This window comes from Coloeus monedula (genome assembly GCF_965178545.1).
Source record: "Coloeus monedula genome assembly, contig: HAP1_SCAFFOLD_68, whole genome shotgun sequence".
NCBI classification, from domain to species: Eukaryota; Metazoa; Chordata; class Aves; order Passeriformes; family Corvidae; genus Coloeus; species Coloeus monedula.
Genome location: NW_028120823.1, coordinates 898,025 through 914,359, shown reverse-complemented (window position 1 = coordinate 914,359; position 16,335 = coordinate 898,025). Strand labels below are relative to the sequence as shown.

The window sequence follows — 16,335 nt, the reverse complement described above, 5'->3', positions numbered from 1 at the left end:
AAATAGCTTTGAGGCATATTGGGCTAGCATATTGTTCAGACTCTGTACAGGAACAATAAAGCTTTTAGGATCCTTTGATTGACATATATAATGAAGGTAGCTGTCAAACCTTTGTGCAGCAATTTTATTTTGTATTGACAAGCTATTTCACTGGCCAGGGTTTTGCATAAAAGGAATAATTCACATTGTTGTGGTGCTGCTATTTACAGAGCCTAGAGGACAGTGGCATCACTACAATATAAAGATTAATATTCAAATTTCTTTTGAAATACATAACTCTGTATGCAACCTATCCTACGTGCACATCTTCATACAGGGAGAAAGGCATTGTTCTGCAGAGAGAAGGGGGCCTGGAGCTGCTGGGGGTTGTTGTTCATTCACTGATTCATCATGTAGCTTTTGAAAAGCCACTTAGTCACTCTGCAGTTGAATGTTTCTCTCTGGGGAGCAGAGAACAAAGCCTCAACACAAACTGCCATCACTGTTACCAGTCAGTGGCAGAGCTCACAGAGCCAGCATGGGGTCAAGGGGCTGCTCTGAGCAGCCCTTGTGTGCACAAAGCCCAGGACAGCTGTGCTCCTCCCAAAGAAGCTTCTTTCTCCTGCCAAAGCAGTGGCAGGGTCAGCTTGGGCTACCTAAGACAGCAGTTGCTGCTTGCCCACTACCTTTCTTTGATTATGAACAATAACTTGCCAAGAAATCACTAGCCTCAGAGAAAACAGGCAGAAAGCAAACGAGAGGGCAAAGCAAAACATAAAGGAGAGGGGGGAAAAAAAATCCACATAAGCAAGGATGACTCTCACACTATTTGCTATGCAGTCAAGCCCACAAGTGGGTTGTGTATCTGAAGGTGGAAATACAAAGACGTGTCCTGTTCCCTGGGGAAAGGTAAGCAACTTCTCAAATGATCTTTAGAGGCTATTATCAGTCTCGCACTAGCACTGACATACCCTGTGCCCAAAGCCACAGCATGCACACACTGTATCCATAAAAAGAGATATTCATAGCTCTGCAGCTCATAGAAGTGCTGTGCCCGTGCTCTGGTACCAGTTTCATTTAAAACAAAACAAAACAAAAAAAAGTTTGAGTTGCAAGTGAGGGCATGGAAGAACTTGCACGGCAAGAATTTGGAAAGAGCATGGTAATCCAGCTTGGTCAATGGGCACACAATTTTTTAAGAGTGTACCACGTTTGTTTGTTCAGTCATTCCTATATTCATTTTCAAGTCCAGAGACAGCAGCTTCATGTCTAGCCCCAAAATAACAGCACTGTCTGAGACAAAACCAGCTTGGTCAGGGGTACCAGAGCTTTTCCCAGCCCGTTTATGTAATAAAGCATTATATACAACTGTTAGAAAACATACCAGTTTAAAAATCTTTTATCTATGACTTTAGCCAGGTTTGCTCATCTTTGCCCCAGGGGAAGGGAACTGAAGCTTCTTTCCAGGGCATTGTTTCTCTAGGTGAGGCCTGATGGGCTTAGCATTTCAACAGACTGGGAGTAGCCCCAACAAGATAAAGCCATCGATGGAACATCAACAGAACCAACAGAACCTCAGTGGCCATCTAGGAACATCTACCCCAGACTCTGCCTCCGGCAAAGACTGATAAGAAATTCAAGCAATGAAGATCTAATTAACATCAGAAGCGAAGAAATCCGGATCTAATAGGAGAGCAGATACTAGGAACTACACAACTTGAGACCAATGAACACTGACCCAATTCGTTTCTGTGAGTTTTGACTGCAAAAAAGATCTGAAAATTCTAGTAAAGATCATGTGTCATGGAATGATTCTCCGCACACCCGGGCTATGTGCGGATGAGATGATTTCTGTGGTACATCCTGGCCAGAGAAGAAAGTAGTGCCTTGACTCTCTAACATTAAAAATGTTGTTGGAGGGCTTTTTGTTTTTCCTGCAGTTTCAGTGACACAACCAGGAAGCAGAACAGGAGCTATATGTCCCTGTTACTTGGGTCCTAAAATACAGAGAAAGAAGACAGGGCAGAAAGCAAAGAAGAAAAACAGCTTTGTCCTCATTCACATGATAGCCCTGTAAGGCTTTAACCCAAAAGATGTAACTGTATAGTGAAACATCTATGGGGGACTCTCTTGCCTGGCACAGAGGGGTTCTGCAGATAGACTTCCAGGGTGGGGAAAGAGTACCAAGTCGGCAACACAAATTACTTCAGGCCAAACTCCAATACATAACTAGAGATTCCATAGATACATCCAGCCTTAAGCCCAGGAGCAATACAGGTGGAGAGAACGGAGCCTGGGTGATTAAAACTACCTATTTAAGCAGTTCAAGGCAGCTGGAAGCAGCACTGGTGCCTCTGGGTTTCTCTGTTCATTATTTAAGGTGAACATAAAAACACAGAGTGCAGGAGCCCAAGGATGTTCCTCACTGGCTTCAAGCTGGCAGTTTGCTAAAAGCAGCGCTCCTTGGTTTCCTTGGTTTGCCGACCAGCAGTGCCACCTCCCCTCCCTGCTGCCACGGTGCTCAGCCTTCCCCGGGGTTAACAAAAGGGCACCTTACTCTGCTTCGCCAGATTTCAGCTCTGAGAATTTCATTCTGAACAGTTCAGCATCTGCTTTAGCCAAAACAGTTCCGCTATTTCCAGGAATATTATTAAAGGAAAAATATACTGCTTGGCACACGCTACCTAAATTCAGGCAACCTTTTATATGAGGATCTCTAGCTCCGGAAGGGAAATTTTGAAATCTGGCAGAGCAGCGACCTCCCCTCCCCTCCTCATCAACACAAACCCCCAAAAGCAGAGTTTGTCTCTCTCAGACCCACCTTGAGCTGTGTCCGCAGCAACAACGAGGCTGTTGAAAGCAGCAACCCCACAGCTCGGCGTCTGCAGGGCTGCACCCTCTCCATCCTACAGCCTCTCCACCTCCCCACAGCTTGGAGTGATCTGTTCTCCCAGTTTAGAGAAGGTGACACCAACCTCACTTTGGTTTTGGTACAAACTCTGAGGCAGACACTGAAGGCAAAGGAAGACGAGGCCTTGGTGGGAAGGGACCTTAAAGCCCATCCAGTGCCACCCCTGCCAAGGGCAGGGACACCTTCCACTGTCCCAGGCTGCTCCAAGCCCCAGTGTCCAGCCTGGCCTTGGACACTGCCAGGGATCCAGGGGCAGCCACAGCTCTCTGGGCACCCTGTGCCAGGGCCTGTCCACCCTCACAGGGAAGGATTTCTTCCGTGTATCTACTCTGAAGTTTAAGTATCTAAGCTCAAGTTTAGTTATTGCTGAGCCTCTGCTGAAGATAACTGAGACACCATAGTAGGAGAGAAAGGAAACAGGCCTGTAGAACAAACCACAGGCGAGTAACAAACTGAAATGATGTGGCCAAGAACAATTATTGCCACAGAAAAGAAACCTCAGTCACCAAAAACTCCAGTCTATTCCTACATCCTCACCCAGGGGGACTCCAAACACGACACTGCAACTCATGCTCCTCCCAGCTCCACACACACATTGCTGGGACCTCTTGCAAGCTGCTCGAGCTCTCTCCACGTGCCAAATCTGCCCATGGCAGAGGTGCTGCTTTCCTGGCTCAGCTCCCAAGACTCAACTCTCAGTATTTCCGCCCTCAATACTGTAAATTTCTGGTGATCTGGAGCAAAGATTTCTGGCTTGCTGTGTGGCTTCTCACACAGAACCTGACCCCAGGGGCTCAGTCTCACTCTCTCCGTGTTTGACACAAGTCATAAAGCAAGAACTGCAAAGACATTTCGAGGCAGTATCAGGGGCCTGAGACAGCTTTTGAGATCAAAGTTGAAATCTACTGTTTTCTTTCATTGCTGTTAAACTGTACTGGAGTCCTGGGGGCACTTTTGGGCGCCACAGTATACAAAAGATACAAAGCTGACAGCATCCAAAGAAGGGACATGGGGATGGGGAAGGGTGTGGAAGGACCATGAAAGAGCTGCTGAGGGCACTGGGTTTGTTCTGGTAGAGAAGTGTGAGGCCAGAACACATCGGGGCCTACAGCTCTGATCTCCGCTCCCTGGGACACAGACAGGACCCAGGGAGCAGCTGGAGCTGGGCCAGGGCAGGCTCAGGCTGAGATCAGGGAAAGGCTCTTCCCCCAGAGGCTGCTGGGCACTGCCCAGGCTCCCCAGGGAATGGGCACGGCCCCGAGGCTGCCAGAGCTCCAGGAGCGTTTGGACAGCGCTGCCAGGGATGCCCAGGCTGGGGCTGTTGGGGGGTCTGGGCAGGGACGGGGGTGGGACTGGGTGATCCCTGTGGGTCCCTTCCAGCTCAGGATATTCCAGGATTGTCTCACTCCCCAACAGGGGAGAGTCTGCTCTCACACAGAGCTGCAAACACACTGTGCAGGAGGCAGCAAATGACAACAATTGACATTGATACATTAATAAAGCCAAGATATTAAGCAAGCCAAAAGATAAATTTTCCCTTTTGTTCCTGACCAACAAGACCTGTCCCAGTCCCAGTCCAGCCACTAAGCAACTCCAGTGTGACACAGGGACTGTCTCACACCTCGAGGCCGACACACAACAGCAGCACAGCACCGGGAGTTTAATCACGTTTCCCTCATTAGAGGAGACAATTAATGACCGCTCAGGTGCACAACCACTCCTGCAGAGCGCTTCACTAGAGCCCGTTTTGCAAGAACTCCCCCAGGCTGCAAAGCCCCATTTGCCAGGGACCTGAGAGAAGAATTCGGTAGTTTTAAAGGAATGTCAGGAACTAGGAATACACCTGAGTGTAGGAACCGAGAGTGCCGAGAATATTTCTCGGTTTCCATCTCGCCCGATCCATCTGTTACGGCGCAAGGCAGAGGCAGGTCCCTACCTCCCGAGCCTGGGGTCCTCCCATCAGATGAGCCATGCGCGCGGCCAGGGGCGGTCCCGGAGCTTCCATCGGGCCCTCCCGCTATCCCCACGCGGCCCGGGTTCGCGGCCGCTTCCGCGTTTGAACGGCGGCGCCTGCTGCTGACGTCATCACTCCCGCCGCTTCCATCCCGGCCTTACTTCCGCCTTCGGGAGCCCTCGCTTCCACGCCTGCGCGGCGCGGCATCGGCCGCCCCTCCTCAGTGCCGGTTACCCCGGCAACGCCGCTCGCGGCTCGAGCCGCTCCTGGCCCGGCCCCGGCCCTGCCCGGGACGTCAGCCCCGGCCCCGCTGCCAGCCCAGCCCCGGCCCCGCTGCCAGGCCAGCCCCGGCCCCGCTTCCAGGCCAGCCCCGGCCCCGCTTCCAGCCCAGCCCCGGCCCCGCTTCCAGCCCCGGCCCCGCTGCCAGCCCAGCCCCGCTCCTGCTGCCAGCCCAGCCCCGCTCCCGCTTCCAGCCCAGCCCCGGCCCCGCTTCCAGCCCCGCCCCGGCCCCGCTTCCAGCCCCGCCCCGGCCCCGCTTCCAGCCCCGCCCCCGCTTCCAGCCCAGCCCCGGCCCCGCTTCCAACCCAGCCCCGGCCCCGCTTCCAACCCAGCCCCGGCCCCGCTTCCAGCCCCGCCCCGCCCCCGCTTCCAGCCCAGCCACGGCCCCGCTGCCCGGCACCAGCGCTTCCCAGGCCAGCCCGGTCCCGCCCACGGTCCCGGCCGCCCGCCCGGCACCTCCAGCCACACACGGACGCTTCAGCTGCCACGCCGATACGACCGATAAGCACAGCACCTCCAGCCAGCAGTGCAATTCGTTCGGCTACTGCAGTTCCATCCTAGGAGCTTTCGGCAGCTACACCTCCTACCAGCTCTGTGTCCACACAGCCCCCGTCTGCACCGCAGCCACAGCCGTGGACACACAGCAGAGACATTTCAACAGCTGCCGTGTCACCACGGCATGTACCCCCTATCATCACTCTGATAACACCACTCAGAGGATTATCACAACAATCACACGATGCTGAACCATGTTTCCCGTGCCATTTCAGCGAAACAAATACGATTTTATCTCCAGAACAGAAAGAGGACTTTCTCAACTATATGTGGACACCTCTTCCATCACAACAGGACCAAGCACGTGTTATTAATAGTGACGTCTCGCATCGAGACATTCCATTTCATGCACATTCTTCTCGAACTTCTCAGGGACATTCAGCTGATTTTATGGGACTTTTTCATCCTCAAATGCCTGCTCAACACTTCAGTGAGAAGGATATAGTGACCAGCACAGCTTCAGAAAGCATTCCTCTATCTTCCCAAGCTTCATCTCCTTTTTTTACAACAACCAATACAACTCCAACTTCTCATATGCCTTCTTCACAGCTTCGAAATCCACAACAAGCATCTGATCCCTCATTTTTCCACCGTCGCTTTCAGCGTTCGGATGACTTTGTTCGTCACCTTTATTTCCGACTCAGAGAACGTGCAGATTATCTGCCTCCAGAGGTTGCAGCACTGGGTCCCCACCCCTCACCCATCCCGCATGCTGGCAGTACCCTACCCAGATCCACTGCACCCTCTCCTCCAGTGGCCAGATCACAGCCACCTGCGATGGCAGGTTCAGCCACTCCTCGTTTATTTCCTTACAGTGCACAGCCGCAAATACCGACCCCTATTCCTCATCCAGGAGGGGGAGAAGAACATGGAATAATAATAAAATAAGAATTTTAAAGTTGTTTATTTTATATTAATTTTTTTTAATTTTATGAGAGAACTACATACCCCGTGACATTTGAGTTTCAATTATTAATTCAGTTAAGGTTCTCTTTAAAGTTTGTTTCATCCTCTCTACCCATCCTGAACTCTGTGGGTGCCATGGGATATGTAGTTCTCTCATAAAATAAAAAAAATATATATATATAAAATAAACAACTTTAAAATTCTTATCCCTTAGACCCTGTGTTTCCCACCCAGCATGAAGCATACTTGCTTTCTTCTGTGTTAATGAGTTCTTTTGAATTTATAAATACTTGTATTAGCGGTGATGGCGCCCGCCCGCGGAGTGATCCGCCGGAGGGATTATTTGTGATGCGCTCCTGCCCGCGGAGGGATCAGCGCTGATGCCGCCCCGCCCGCCCAGCTGCTCTCGCTGCCTTTTCCCGCTCTCCCCTCTGCTCCCAGCGCTTCTCCTGCAAAGGGCGCGGCTTTTCCTGGGCTCTTTTCCTGCCGGGCTGCAGCGAGCGCTCCCCTCAAGGAGCAGGGGCAGCTTTGCTCGCGGCGGCAGCGATTCAACAGAGCAGGCCCGGAACAATTCCTGCTTAGCCGGGCTTTGAGCACATTCCTGAGCCAGCACCAGCAGCAGCGAGTGAGGCAGCGGCACATGAAGGAGGCTGCGGCTCTGGCCAGGCTGGGGAGGGGTTCCTCTGTAAAAGAAGAACAGGGAGAGACAAACCAGAAAGGGCAGGAAAAAAAAGAAAAAGCCAAGACAAACTAAACTTTTTAAAAAAAATAATCTGGATCCAGAGGGACTTCTGGCTGGAGAACTTCCTGAGGAGCAATCCTGCCCCTCTGGGAGGCAATGCCAGGGCAACTCCAGCTGAAACCTGCACACAAACACCACAAAGATTTCAGATATTTGCAGGAAGCATCCACTTAGCAACTGCTGCTTAATAATTTATTCCCTTTCCCATTAAATGGTACATTCAGTCCACAAGACTTCAACACCTTTCTGGTAGTTTTATTTACAGTCTGCAGCGTGTTCTGTAAAACACAGGAGTGCACACAGACACACACGCACAAACATTTAAAGAAGTACAGTTTATTCCAAAGGAAGTCTACGCACTACTTTTTCCATAAAAATTATTAAAAATACTTTAGTTACTGTATTCTACCTAAACCAAGATACTTGAGAATTCTTCCACAAGTGATGCCCCCTCCCCACAAAGGGCACTCCGACAAGAAGAAATTCAGGAGACTGCATCACCAAATAAAATCCTAATGGCAACTGCTTCAATGCACCAGAAGAACAACGAATTCCCACTCTGCATCCAGCAATCCCTGCTCTGCAGCCTGTCTGCATCTGCTTTTGTAGGGCTTGTGGGGCTTTTGCATTCACTTCCTTCTCCAGGGCAGTTCCCACAAACAAAGAATGACTGAAATTTCTGCAGACTGTCACTCGGCAATCCTGCATTTCACACATGCAAAGGGAAACACTTTCCTTTGAGCCCTTTATTTCAAGGAGTCTCTTTTTTACTGAGCATCCAGTGAGAACAGTGCCCAGTTGTGGCTGTTATTATTTCTCTGCTTTTGCTGCGTGGCAATATTGTGCTGGAGCTCTGCAGAACACCCACTGCAGCCCTTGTCTCACTGGGGCACACCGAATTGACAAAGAAAAGGCACAAAGATGAAACTCCTAAAGCAGCAGCAGCCCCAAGTCACTGAGCTGCTGCTTCCCACCACCAACACTCTGTGTCTCAGCAAACACTTCCAACGCACGAGCCAAGGCCACAGGGGAGTGAAAAGCCCAGAGCCTGCGGGCAGGACAAGCACTCCATTGATCAGTAACAAACCAACACAGCTCAGCTGGATGGTGCACTTAAGACTGGACCTGGAAGCATCAGGAAAAGCCATTGGAACACAAGCTCAGCAGCACAGAATCCATTTGGCACCAGCTGATGAGATGGGAGGCTCTGTGTGGGACACGTTGTGCATTCAGCTTCAACAATGCCACAGCTCCACAGCAGCGCTGAAAAACTTCTGCTTTTAACAGTTGGAGAGGATTTTCTCAATGGAAGTGAAGCTGTCATTAACAGAGGAACAGCACACGATGCACAACATAACCTGCAATAAAAAGCTTTTGCTTTCCAGCATGTAAGCATCCAGGTTACTGGACTTCAGCTCATGGAAACGAATCTGATGATAGATTTTTTTTAATTTTTCTTGGAACTAAAAAAGTAAAATCTTCCATAAAAGGATAAAGCACAAAAATACTCTCTCAGTACATCTCAGGAAGCCATTTAATACCTTCCATGTCCTAGGAACAACTAGGCAAAACACTTGGAAAGTGTGAGCAGTAGAAATGTTGACCATTGAATGTTTGGCAGCCGTGTGCTCCAGCCCCTGGGAGGGGCTTGTCCCCCACTCCACACCAGTCCTGCAGCTCCCCAGCTATTTCTTCTTCTTCTTCTTTGGGGGCTCATCCTCAGAGCTGCTGCTGCTGCTGCTGCTGCTGCTGCTGCTGGAGGAGCTCGGATCCGAGTCGAAGTCGGAGGAGGAGGAAGAGCTGCTGGAGGAGGAGGAGGGGGAGGAGGAGGAGGAGCTGTCCTCACTGTCGCTGTCCTCGGAGGAGGTAGAGGAGTCCTGGCTGTCAGAGGAGTCGCTGGCTGAGCTGTCACTGCTGCTGCTGCTGCTGGAACTGGTCACACTTTTGGACCTGGGAGAGAACAAAGAGCTGAGCACAGCCCTGCCAGAGCCCATGGCACCGTGTTCTCTGCTCTGCTGTAATTATCCAAAGATCAATTTGTTGCCTTGAAAATTTCCAGGCCTCACCACCTAAGATGAATTCCTGTGCCCTCCCTCCCTTTCCCACTCCTGGATGAGTGGATTTTGGCCATTTGAGCAACGGCAGAGTGGCCCCAGGGCATGACATAGGCCAGCAGGACTGCAGAGAGGGGCAGAGAGGGAAAGCTGGCCAGGATCTCGTTCCCAGCCCTGAGCAGGGGCTTTACTGGCCTGACTGTCCTGTACTACCTGAGCTCTGGGGACAGTGAACCAGGCTCAGTCCCTGCCTCACCACTGCAGCAGGAATTCTGTCAGTTGTGACCAAACTTGTCCAGCGAACACATCCTACAAGCTCCTTCCTGGGCAGTTATTAATAAGGAAAACCAAGAGACTGTAAACAACCTTAAAGCAGGATACCAAGCTCCAGCCTTTTCTTTGAGAAGCAAATATGGCTAATTTGTGCCTGCTCAGGATCAGAAGGAGCAGCTGATCTCCTGGCAAGAGCCCAGGGTGGAGCACGCAGCAGAGCTGGGACACTGTGGTGGGGTCCTGCCACGTTCCTCACCATGGGGCTGCCGAGTCCCTGGGAAGTGCCCGTTCATTGGGTCACCCTGCTGCCAGCAGTTGTTTCCCACTCCACATTAATGTTTCATCTCCGGTATTTCAAATGCTTTGCATTTCGGTAGGAGCAGGGAGCCTGTCTCCCATGGCAACAGCGCCAGGAGTCCAGGACAGGAGAAGGAGCTGAATGGGAGCACAAACTGGAGAGGTTTCTCACCACAGCTCAGCTGATTGCTGTTACTGAAACCCAGTTCTTGCAGTAAATCAATCCCAAGTGTTTGCTCCTCCATTCTGCCACAGCTCACCTCAAATACCACTGGATTTGGAGCCTTTCAGTGGCCAGGGCAGCTCCGGGTGCCCCAGGCAAGACCTTGGTGGAGACTTTCCCTTGTCAGCAGTTTGCCAGGGGACCCTCAGAACACCTATCCTGTTGTTTTCATCCATGGAACTAGTGGGATTCTCAACCCTGCAAGAGGCAGAAGCACCAGCAATCCTGGCCCTTCCTCACTAGGACTTTTAAAATAAGCCAAGGTCTTCTGTGTCTGTTCAAATTAGCTTTAAAGGCACTGATTTAACAGAGAGGGTATTCCCCCCCTCCTGAAATTCACTGGGAATTAGAAATGGACACAAAATAAAAATGAATGATTCCTACTCCTCCATCCCTTACTGTTCTCATCAGTCCACAACACTTGCCCCATGTGACAGAAAAGAGAAGGCACACTCAGGTTAGGGTTAAACTGTGTTTACGTTCTCTTTTCAGGCCAAACTAAGGAAGCACATCCAAAACCCCCGTGCTTCAGAGTTGGTGCATTTCCTCTTCAGGCCGCTGGAACTGGTAAATCTTATTCCCAGGTCTCACTGGGAACTCCTTTTATTTCTATTCACACTTACAAGTAGATAGATTGTGCAACAGGGTTGGAAAACTGCTCACACCTGGCCACAGCTTTCTCAGGAACTTCCAGAAGCAATGCCGGTTGTTCCTGGCCTCTGATCCGGTTTGAAGCTTGAAGTAAATACAGGAATCCCAGCAAATATGAATCCTTCCACCGGGTCAATAAGGCATTACTGTGAACAAAAGGGGCAGCCAGCTGGAGTCCCCACTGGGAATCTGTCTGGTCTCACCTTCAGGCAAATACGGCTCAGTATTTGCACTGAAAATGCTTGGAAGCAGAAATCCCAACTTGGAAAAGGAGCCACAAAGGAATAGCAAGATACTTTCCATTTTTTGAAGTGTCAGCTTCTGACACTTCACTCGTCTGTAACAACAGCTCATTTGTAGATCAGCTCTTCCTTTGACTCCAATCCAAAAAAATCTCATGTTCCCTTGAACTGTCCAGTCTCCTTCAAAGACTTAGGTTGATGTTTCTTGCAGTGACTGTGCTGATCCAAGGATCAGCTTTGTCTTCGATTCCTGCTCATCTGTGTGTCCCTGGTTTGACATTTTGACCGTTTCCTGCAAGTTCTCTCCTCTTTGTGTGGTTTGTGTGTGACTCAGATCATCAACAGCTGCGGTGGCCCCGAGCTGGCCCCGTCTGTCCTCAGCCCACTGCTTTCTAAAGACACCACCGATTTCCTGAGAGGACACCTGACACCCAAAGAGATAAACCTCTGGGATTCCCTGGGGGAGACATGGACCAGATCCAGGTAAGGACAGAGCTGCCATCTCCCCAGGCTCCCCACGCAGATGGGATGCTTGGATTCCCTGATGCTCCTGCTTCTTCTTTCAGGGGATGCCCTGAAAGACACATTCTTCGTGAATGTCCCCTCATATTCCCACTTTCTGTCCTAGAGCCGAGTGGCCCCGAGACACGAACATCCCCACCTACATCCCCAAATTCCACAACGGCTGGGAACCACCCACAGAAATCTTCCATGGAGCTCCCTGGGAAATAGACATTGGACACTTGCAAGAGGAAGGTTAGTCCTGTGTCCCTGTCTCTTCACTCTCCCTCCTCCTTTTCCGGAGAAATGGAGCCGCAGGGGTAGTGGTGGCATGCAACAAGTAGTTGGCTCAAAACTCAGTTGGATCTGGTTGCCCCAGTTAAATACAGAAAGCAAATGAGGCTGGAAAAGGGCAGCAATAATGAGCCTCTCCCAATCCAAGGCAACAGCACCCTACAGCGTAACTGAGCTCCAGGGACACAGGCTTTCCTGGAGAACACCTTGACCAAAATCTGCCAGACCATGACTCATCTACCACTATCCCTCTCCTTTTCTCCGATCAGCTTTCCCCTTTCCTGGTAACACTGACTCCATGTCTGCCTTTCCAGCTCTCCTCAGCCAATGGATATCCTTACCGGAACTCCTCACTCAAGCATGGCCAGACGGCTGAGCAGACACAGGTCGGGGATGCCTTCAAACAGAACATCACTCCACATGGAAATAGGTGATGGATCCGCACGCCCGGAGCTTTGGCTCCCGCCTCGGAACCTCATGAACGCACACGGACACGTACAGTGACACTGGGACGTTTGGGCATCCTGGAGACAACTCCCTGCCACTGTTAATAACCACCAAGGGAAGACAAAGATCAGCTGAGGGGTTATTCCCATAAGCACTGTCTGCTGTTTAACCCCCAGCAGCTCTGCAAGGAAAGGAATCGCAGGTGTTTTCCACCGCAGGAGGCAAAAATATTGACTGACTTCATCAGTCCATCCATAGGTCTTGTTTCCCAACATCAGCCCAGCAAAGTGACCTTAAGGATCAGGTGCCAAAGATGCTGCACTGCGCTTTGGCTCTCCATGTGTGTAGAGACGCTGGAATCATGGAATCACAGAAGGGATTGGGTGGGAAGGGACCTTAAAGATTATCCCGTTCCAACCCCCTGCCATGGCCAGAGACACCTTTCACTATCCCAGGTTGCTTCAAGCTCTGTCCAGCCTGGCCTTGGACACTGCCAGGGATCCAGGGGCAGCCACAGCTTCTCTGGGCAACCTGTGCCAGGGCCTCAGCACCTTCACAGGGAAGGATTTCTTCCCAATATCCCATCTAAACCCACCCTCTGGCAGCGGGAAGCCATTCCTCCTTGTCCTTTCACTCCAGGCTCTTCAAGTCCCTCTCCAGCTCTCTTGGGGCGCCTTTAGGCACTGGAAAGGGCTCTAAGGGCTCTCCAGAGCCTTCTCTTCTCCAGGCTGAACATTCCCAGCCCTCCCAGCCCGCCTGTGTAATGCTCTAGCTCTTGGAGCACTTCCTGGCCCTTCCTGTCTGATATTGCGCTGGTTTATTAAAGGAAATTCTGACTCTTTCTGCTATCTCTGTGTATTTATCTCCAAAGGACTGTGAGTACGGAAGAGTCATCCCCTATGTTCCTCAGCTCTTCTTTGGGGAACTCACCTACAAATGGAACTGCAGAAATGGGGAGGGAGGAAAAGGAAACAGGATGTGAATCGAGCACCTGCATAGTGACCACAGATGTCCACTGCTAGACAGACACTGATGTCAGGCAGATCATGCCCTCCAAATAGTGCTCAGAAAGAGAACAAGTTTGGGATTCCTGAAACTGCTCTGAATTGGATTTGCTTAAACAGATGTCATTAGTAAAAGCAATCAAAGAAAGAGTTTTGATCCCTCTTCCAAGCTGATGCCACTTATCATGTATCTTCCCTGCATTCTTCTAGGGAAGCTGTTTTTGATGTTGTCCTGTCCTTCTTTTTATAAGGGAGCAAAAATACTTTATTAAGTATTACTCTTTCAGTTTTGTTTCCTCTCATCTTCTGAGATACAGTAAAGTGAACATTCAGCAGAATAGTTTTGTATTTTTTGAACACAATTCTTCTTTTATCCAATTGAGGCCCTTCTGTGATCATGAAAAAACAGAAACTGTTGTGAACTACAGTTTACACTCATAAGAGGTTGACATGGGTCAGTTCTCCAAGGTTATTCTTAGTTCAACTGCTGTGTAAACTGTTGATGTCACTGACTGGAGGCTGCTCTTCAGGACATTATAGATATGATAATTATATGACAGAAAATGCAACATATAGTTGAATCTGACCTTCAAGTTCACTAGCTTAAAAAAGGAAAAAAATGTCTGTAAGAAATTTGCTGCTTTTCCCATTACTAAGATGTAATAGATGCCTTCAAGTTTATACTCAGTCGACAGCATATACACATGGACAGCAGTGCCCATCCATCTTCAAGCTAGGGTACATTTTAAGTCTCAATGATCACTGCCTCCAGAAAGCATTTTTGAGACAAAACAGGCAAAGTCTTTTGCATATCTAGACAATCATCCAATACTAGGATCTTCACTCCCACATAAACACTTCATGTTTTTCCACAGAGGAATCTGAGATAGATTTTTCTGAGAAATAACAAACCACCAAAAATTAATTAAATGACAAACAAGGGAAAAGCACCACTTCCTCACTCAGCACATTTTCCTTGATTTTCATTAAGCATTCAGATTTACAGATGCTGATATTGCCACAAGAGCAGTTTTTTTCTGGTTTAACTTCCTCTTCCAGTAGAGCAAGCACAGCTGCAAAATGCAAGCTCATTTCCAGGCTCTCTTACACATCACCAGTTTACCACATTCCAACCAGTCACAGCTGTGCAACACCCTGTCAGGGTACTGGGATTACTGCAGTGCCACAGACAGTTTAAGTGAGGCTCATGGAGCTGTACAATTTTAACTATGTTTTATATGTATAATTAAATGATGCATGACATGGAAATAAGCCAGCTGTACTGAAACTGAACAAACTAACTGCTCTGATGCAACAGTTAAGCATCTCATCAGTTCTAAAATGAAACAGGTTTAAAGCAAAAACAATATAGAGAACAGAATGCTTGACACTGTTAAATAGCATACTCAAAGGATAATTTTTGAACATTAAGGAAATGCACTCACCCAGTCAAATTTTCAAAAGAATTCCTGGCACCAAAATGTTCTCTGTTTGCTTTTTCACCATGTTTTAAGAATAGATCACTCTGGGGGAAGAAAATCCTATGCGCAAAACACTGCGTGAAACTAAACAATCCTTAAACATGGCTAATTTCCATGTGGAGCTGATGATTTAGCACTGTCATCCTTCAGCAGAGGAGAAAGAACTACCTGTCTTTAGTTTATTTAGGTAAGATGAAAAAAGTGAAGAGCGTGAATTTGATCTTGCTTCAATTAACTTCAGTGGAAAAACTCTTGCCATGACTTCAGTGAGAGTGAGACTGCATCTTAATTCATTCTATATGGAGAAAAACAAATCAGCTGAGAATAATGCTTTTGTTTATTAGATGTAAATTACTACCATAGTCGTTTTTAACAGTGCTAAGTAAATCCTGCTTTAAAAGCCAAACGTTGCTTTCAGTCCTGCTTATTCCTCTGTACTGTGTCACAATGCAGGATTCCTGGTCCTCTGACCAAGTCACCGCTGTCACAGTAAGCATGGCTTGCTCTGGGGAATGGCCACATTCCCACACGGGAATGATAGATGTTTGTGGATGTCACTGGTGACAATGTCCAAATCTGGGCTAGGGCATGCCCCCCAGCCAAGAAACTAGGGTGCACACTTTTGTAATATAAATGCATTCACTGAGAACACAGACTGCACTTACTAAAATGTCCATGAAAAGCAGCCAAGTAAATCAAATCAATAGGGTTAAATTTGCAATTAGGATTCTCTCTTTCGGCAGGAAAATTTTAGGATAGCCACAAATTGAGAAAAATTTGCTTTTTTTTCTTCTTTTTCTCAGAAGGCAATCAACCTTCTGGTCTGGCTATTCTTTACTTCTCCCTATGAAGTAAAATCTAAAAAGACACACACACGATATTTATGGAAGGACCTCCCAATGCATTAGGAAAAATTATTACTCAGAAGATCAAACAGAAACAAGACTGTCTACACTGTATGAATTAAACATACATGAATTAGGACACTGAGCCTTCCATTCTTTAGTAACAGAACTGATGCTGTCCTGAAAATGACATTAATGAATTACACTGGTATATGAAAACCTTCTGCATCTGCTCTAGAGATTGGAATGAGGATGTTAAATGAGGCAGCAGACAACAAGGATGTGCTGCTTAGGGAAGCTGAATATCACTTCTGTGCTTGTGGAGTTCTGCAGTTTGGATGAAGGTCACAGGTTATCTCCAGCTACATGAAAATGAGTGATAAATACACACTGTTGGTCTTAGACTGAAAGCAGTACTAGGCAAAGAGAGTCAAAATATGGAATATTACTCAAAATCATCCCCTGGTTTTCTAAAGATCATAATCTTCTATTAGAAGACAGTTTGTTACCTTCTCCTAATATTAAAGCTGTAATAGTAAAAGCACCTCAATCTTGTAGAAGTATCTAAGATACACAGAATAAGTAAGGTATATGGAGTGAGAGCACCCTAAAAACATCACAAGAGGAGTGACAATTTCTGGGATAGTAATGACATGAACGAGTATCTAAACGTTAAGTCTGAGTGAATAAGAGAATT

General features: G+C 48.5%; 1 protein-coding gene across 1 annotated transcript; it reads right to left on the bottom strand.

Moving 5' to 3' along the window:
- Positions 1–9,011: 9,011 nt before the first annotated feature.
- LOC309585556 (uncharacterized protein) lies at positions 9,012–9,320 on the bottom strand (the record flags this gene model as incomplete). The annotated part of the gene is made up of 1 exon (XM_082303520.1): positions 9,012–9,320. One exon carries the CDS (start codon positions 9,318–9,320, stop codon positions 9,012–9,014), a length of 309 nt encoding a protein of 102 aa, XP_082159646.1.
- Positions 9,321–16,335: the final 7,015 nt, after the last annotated feature.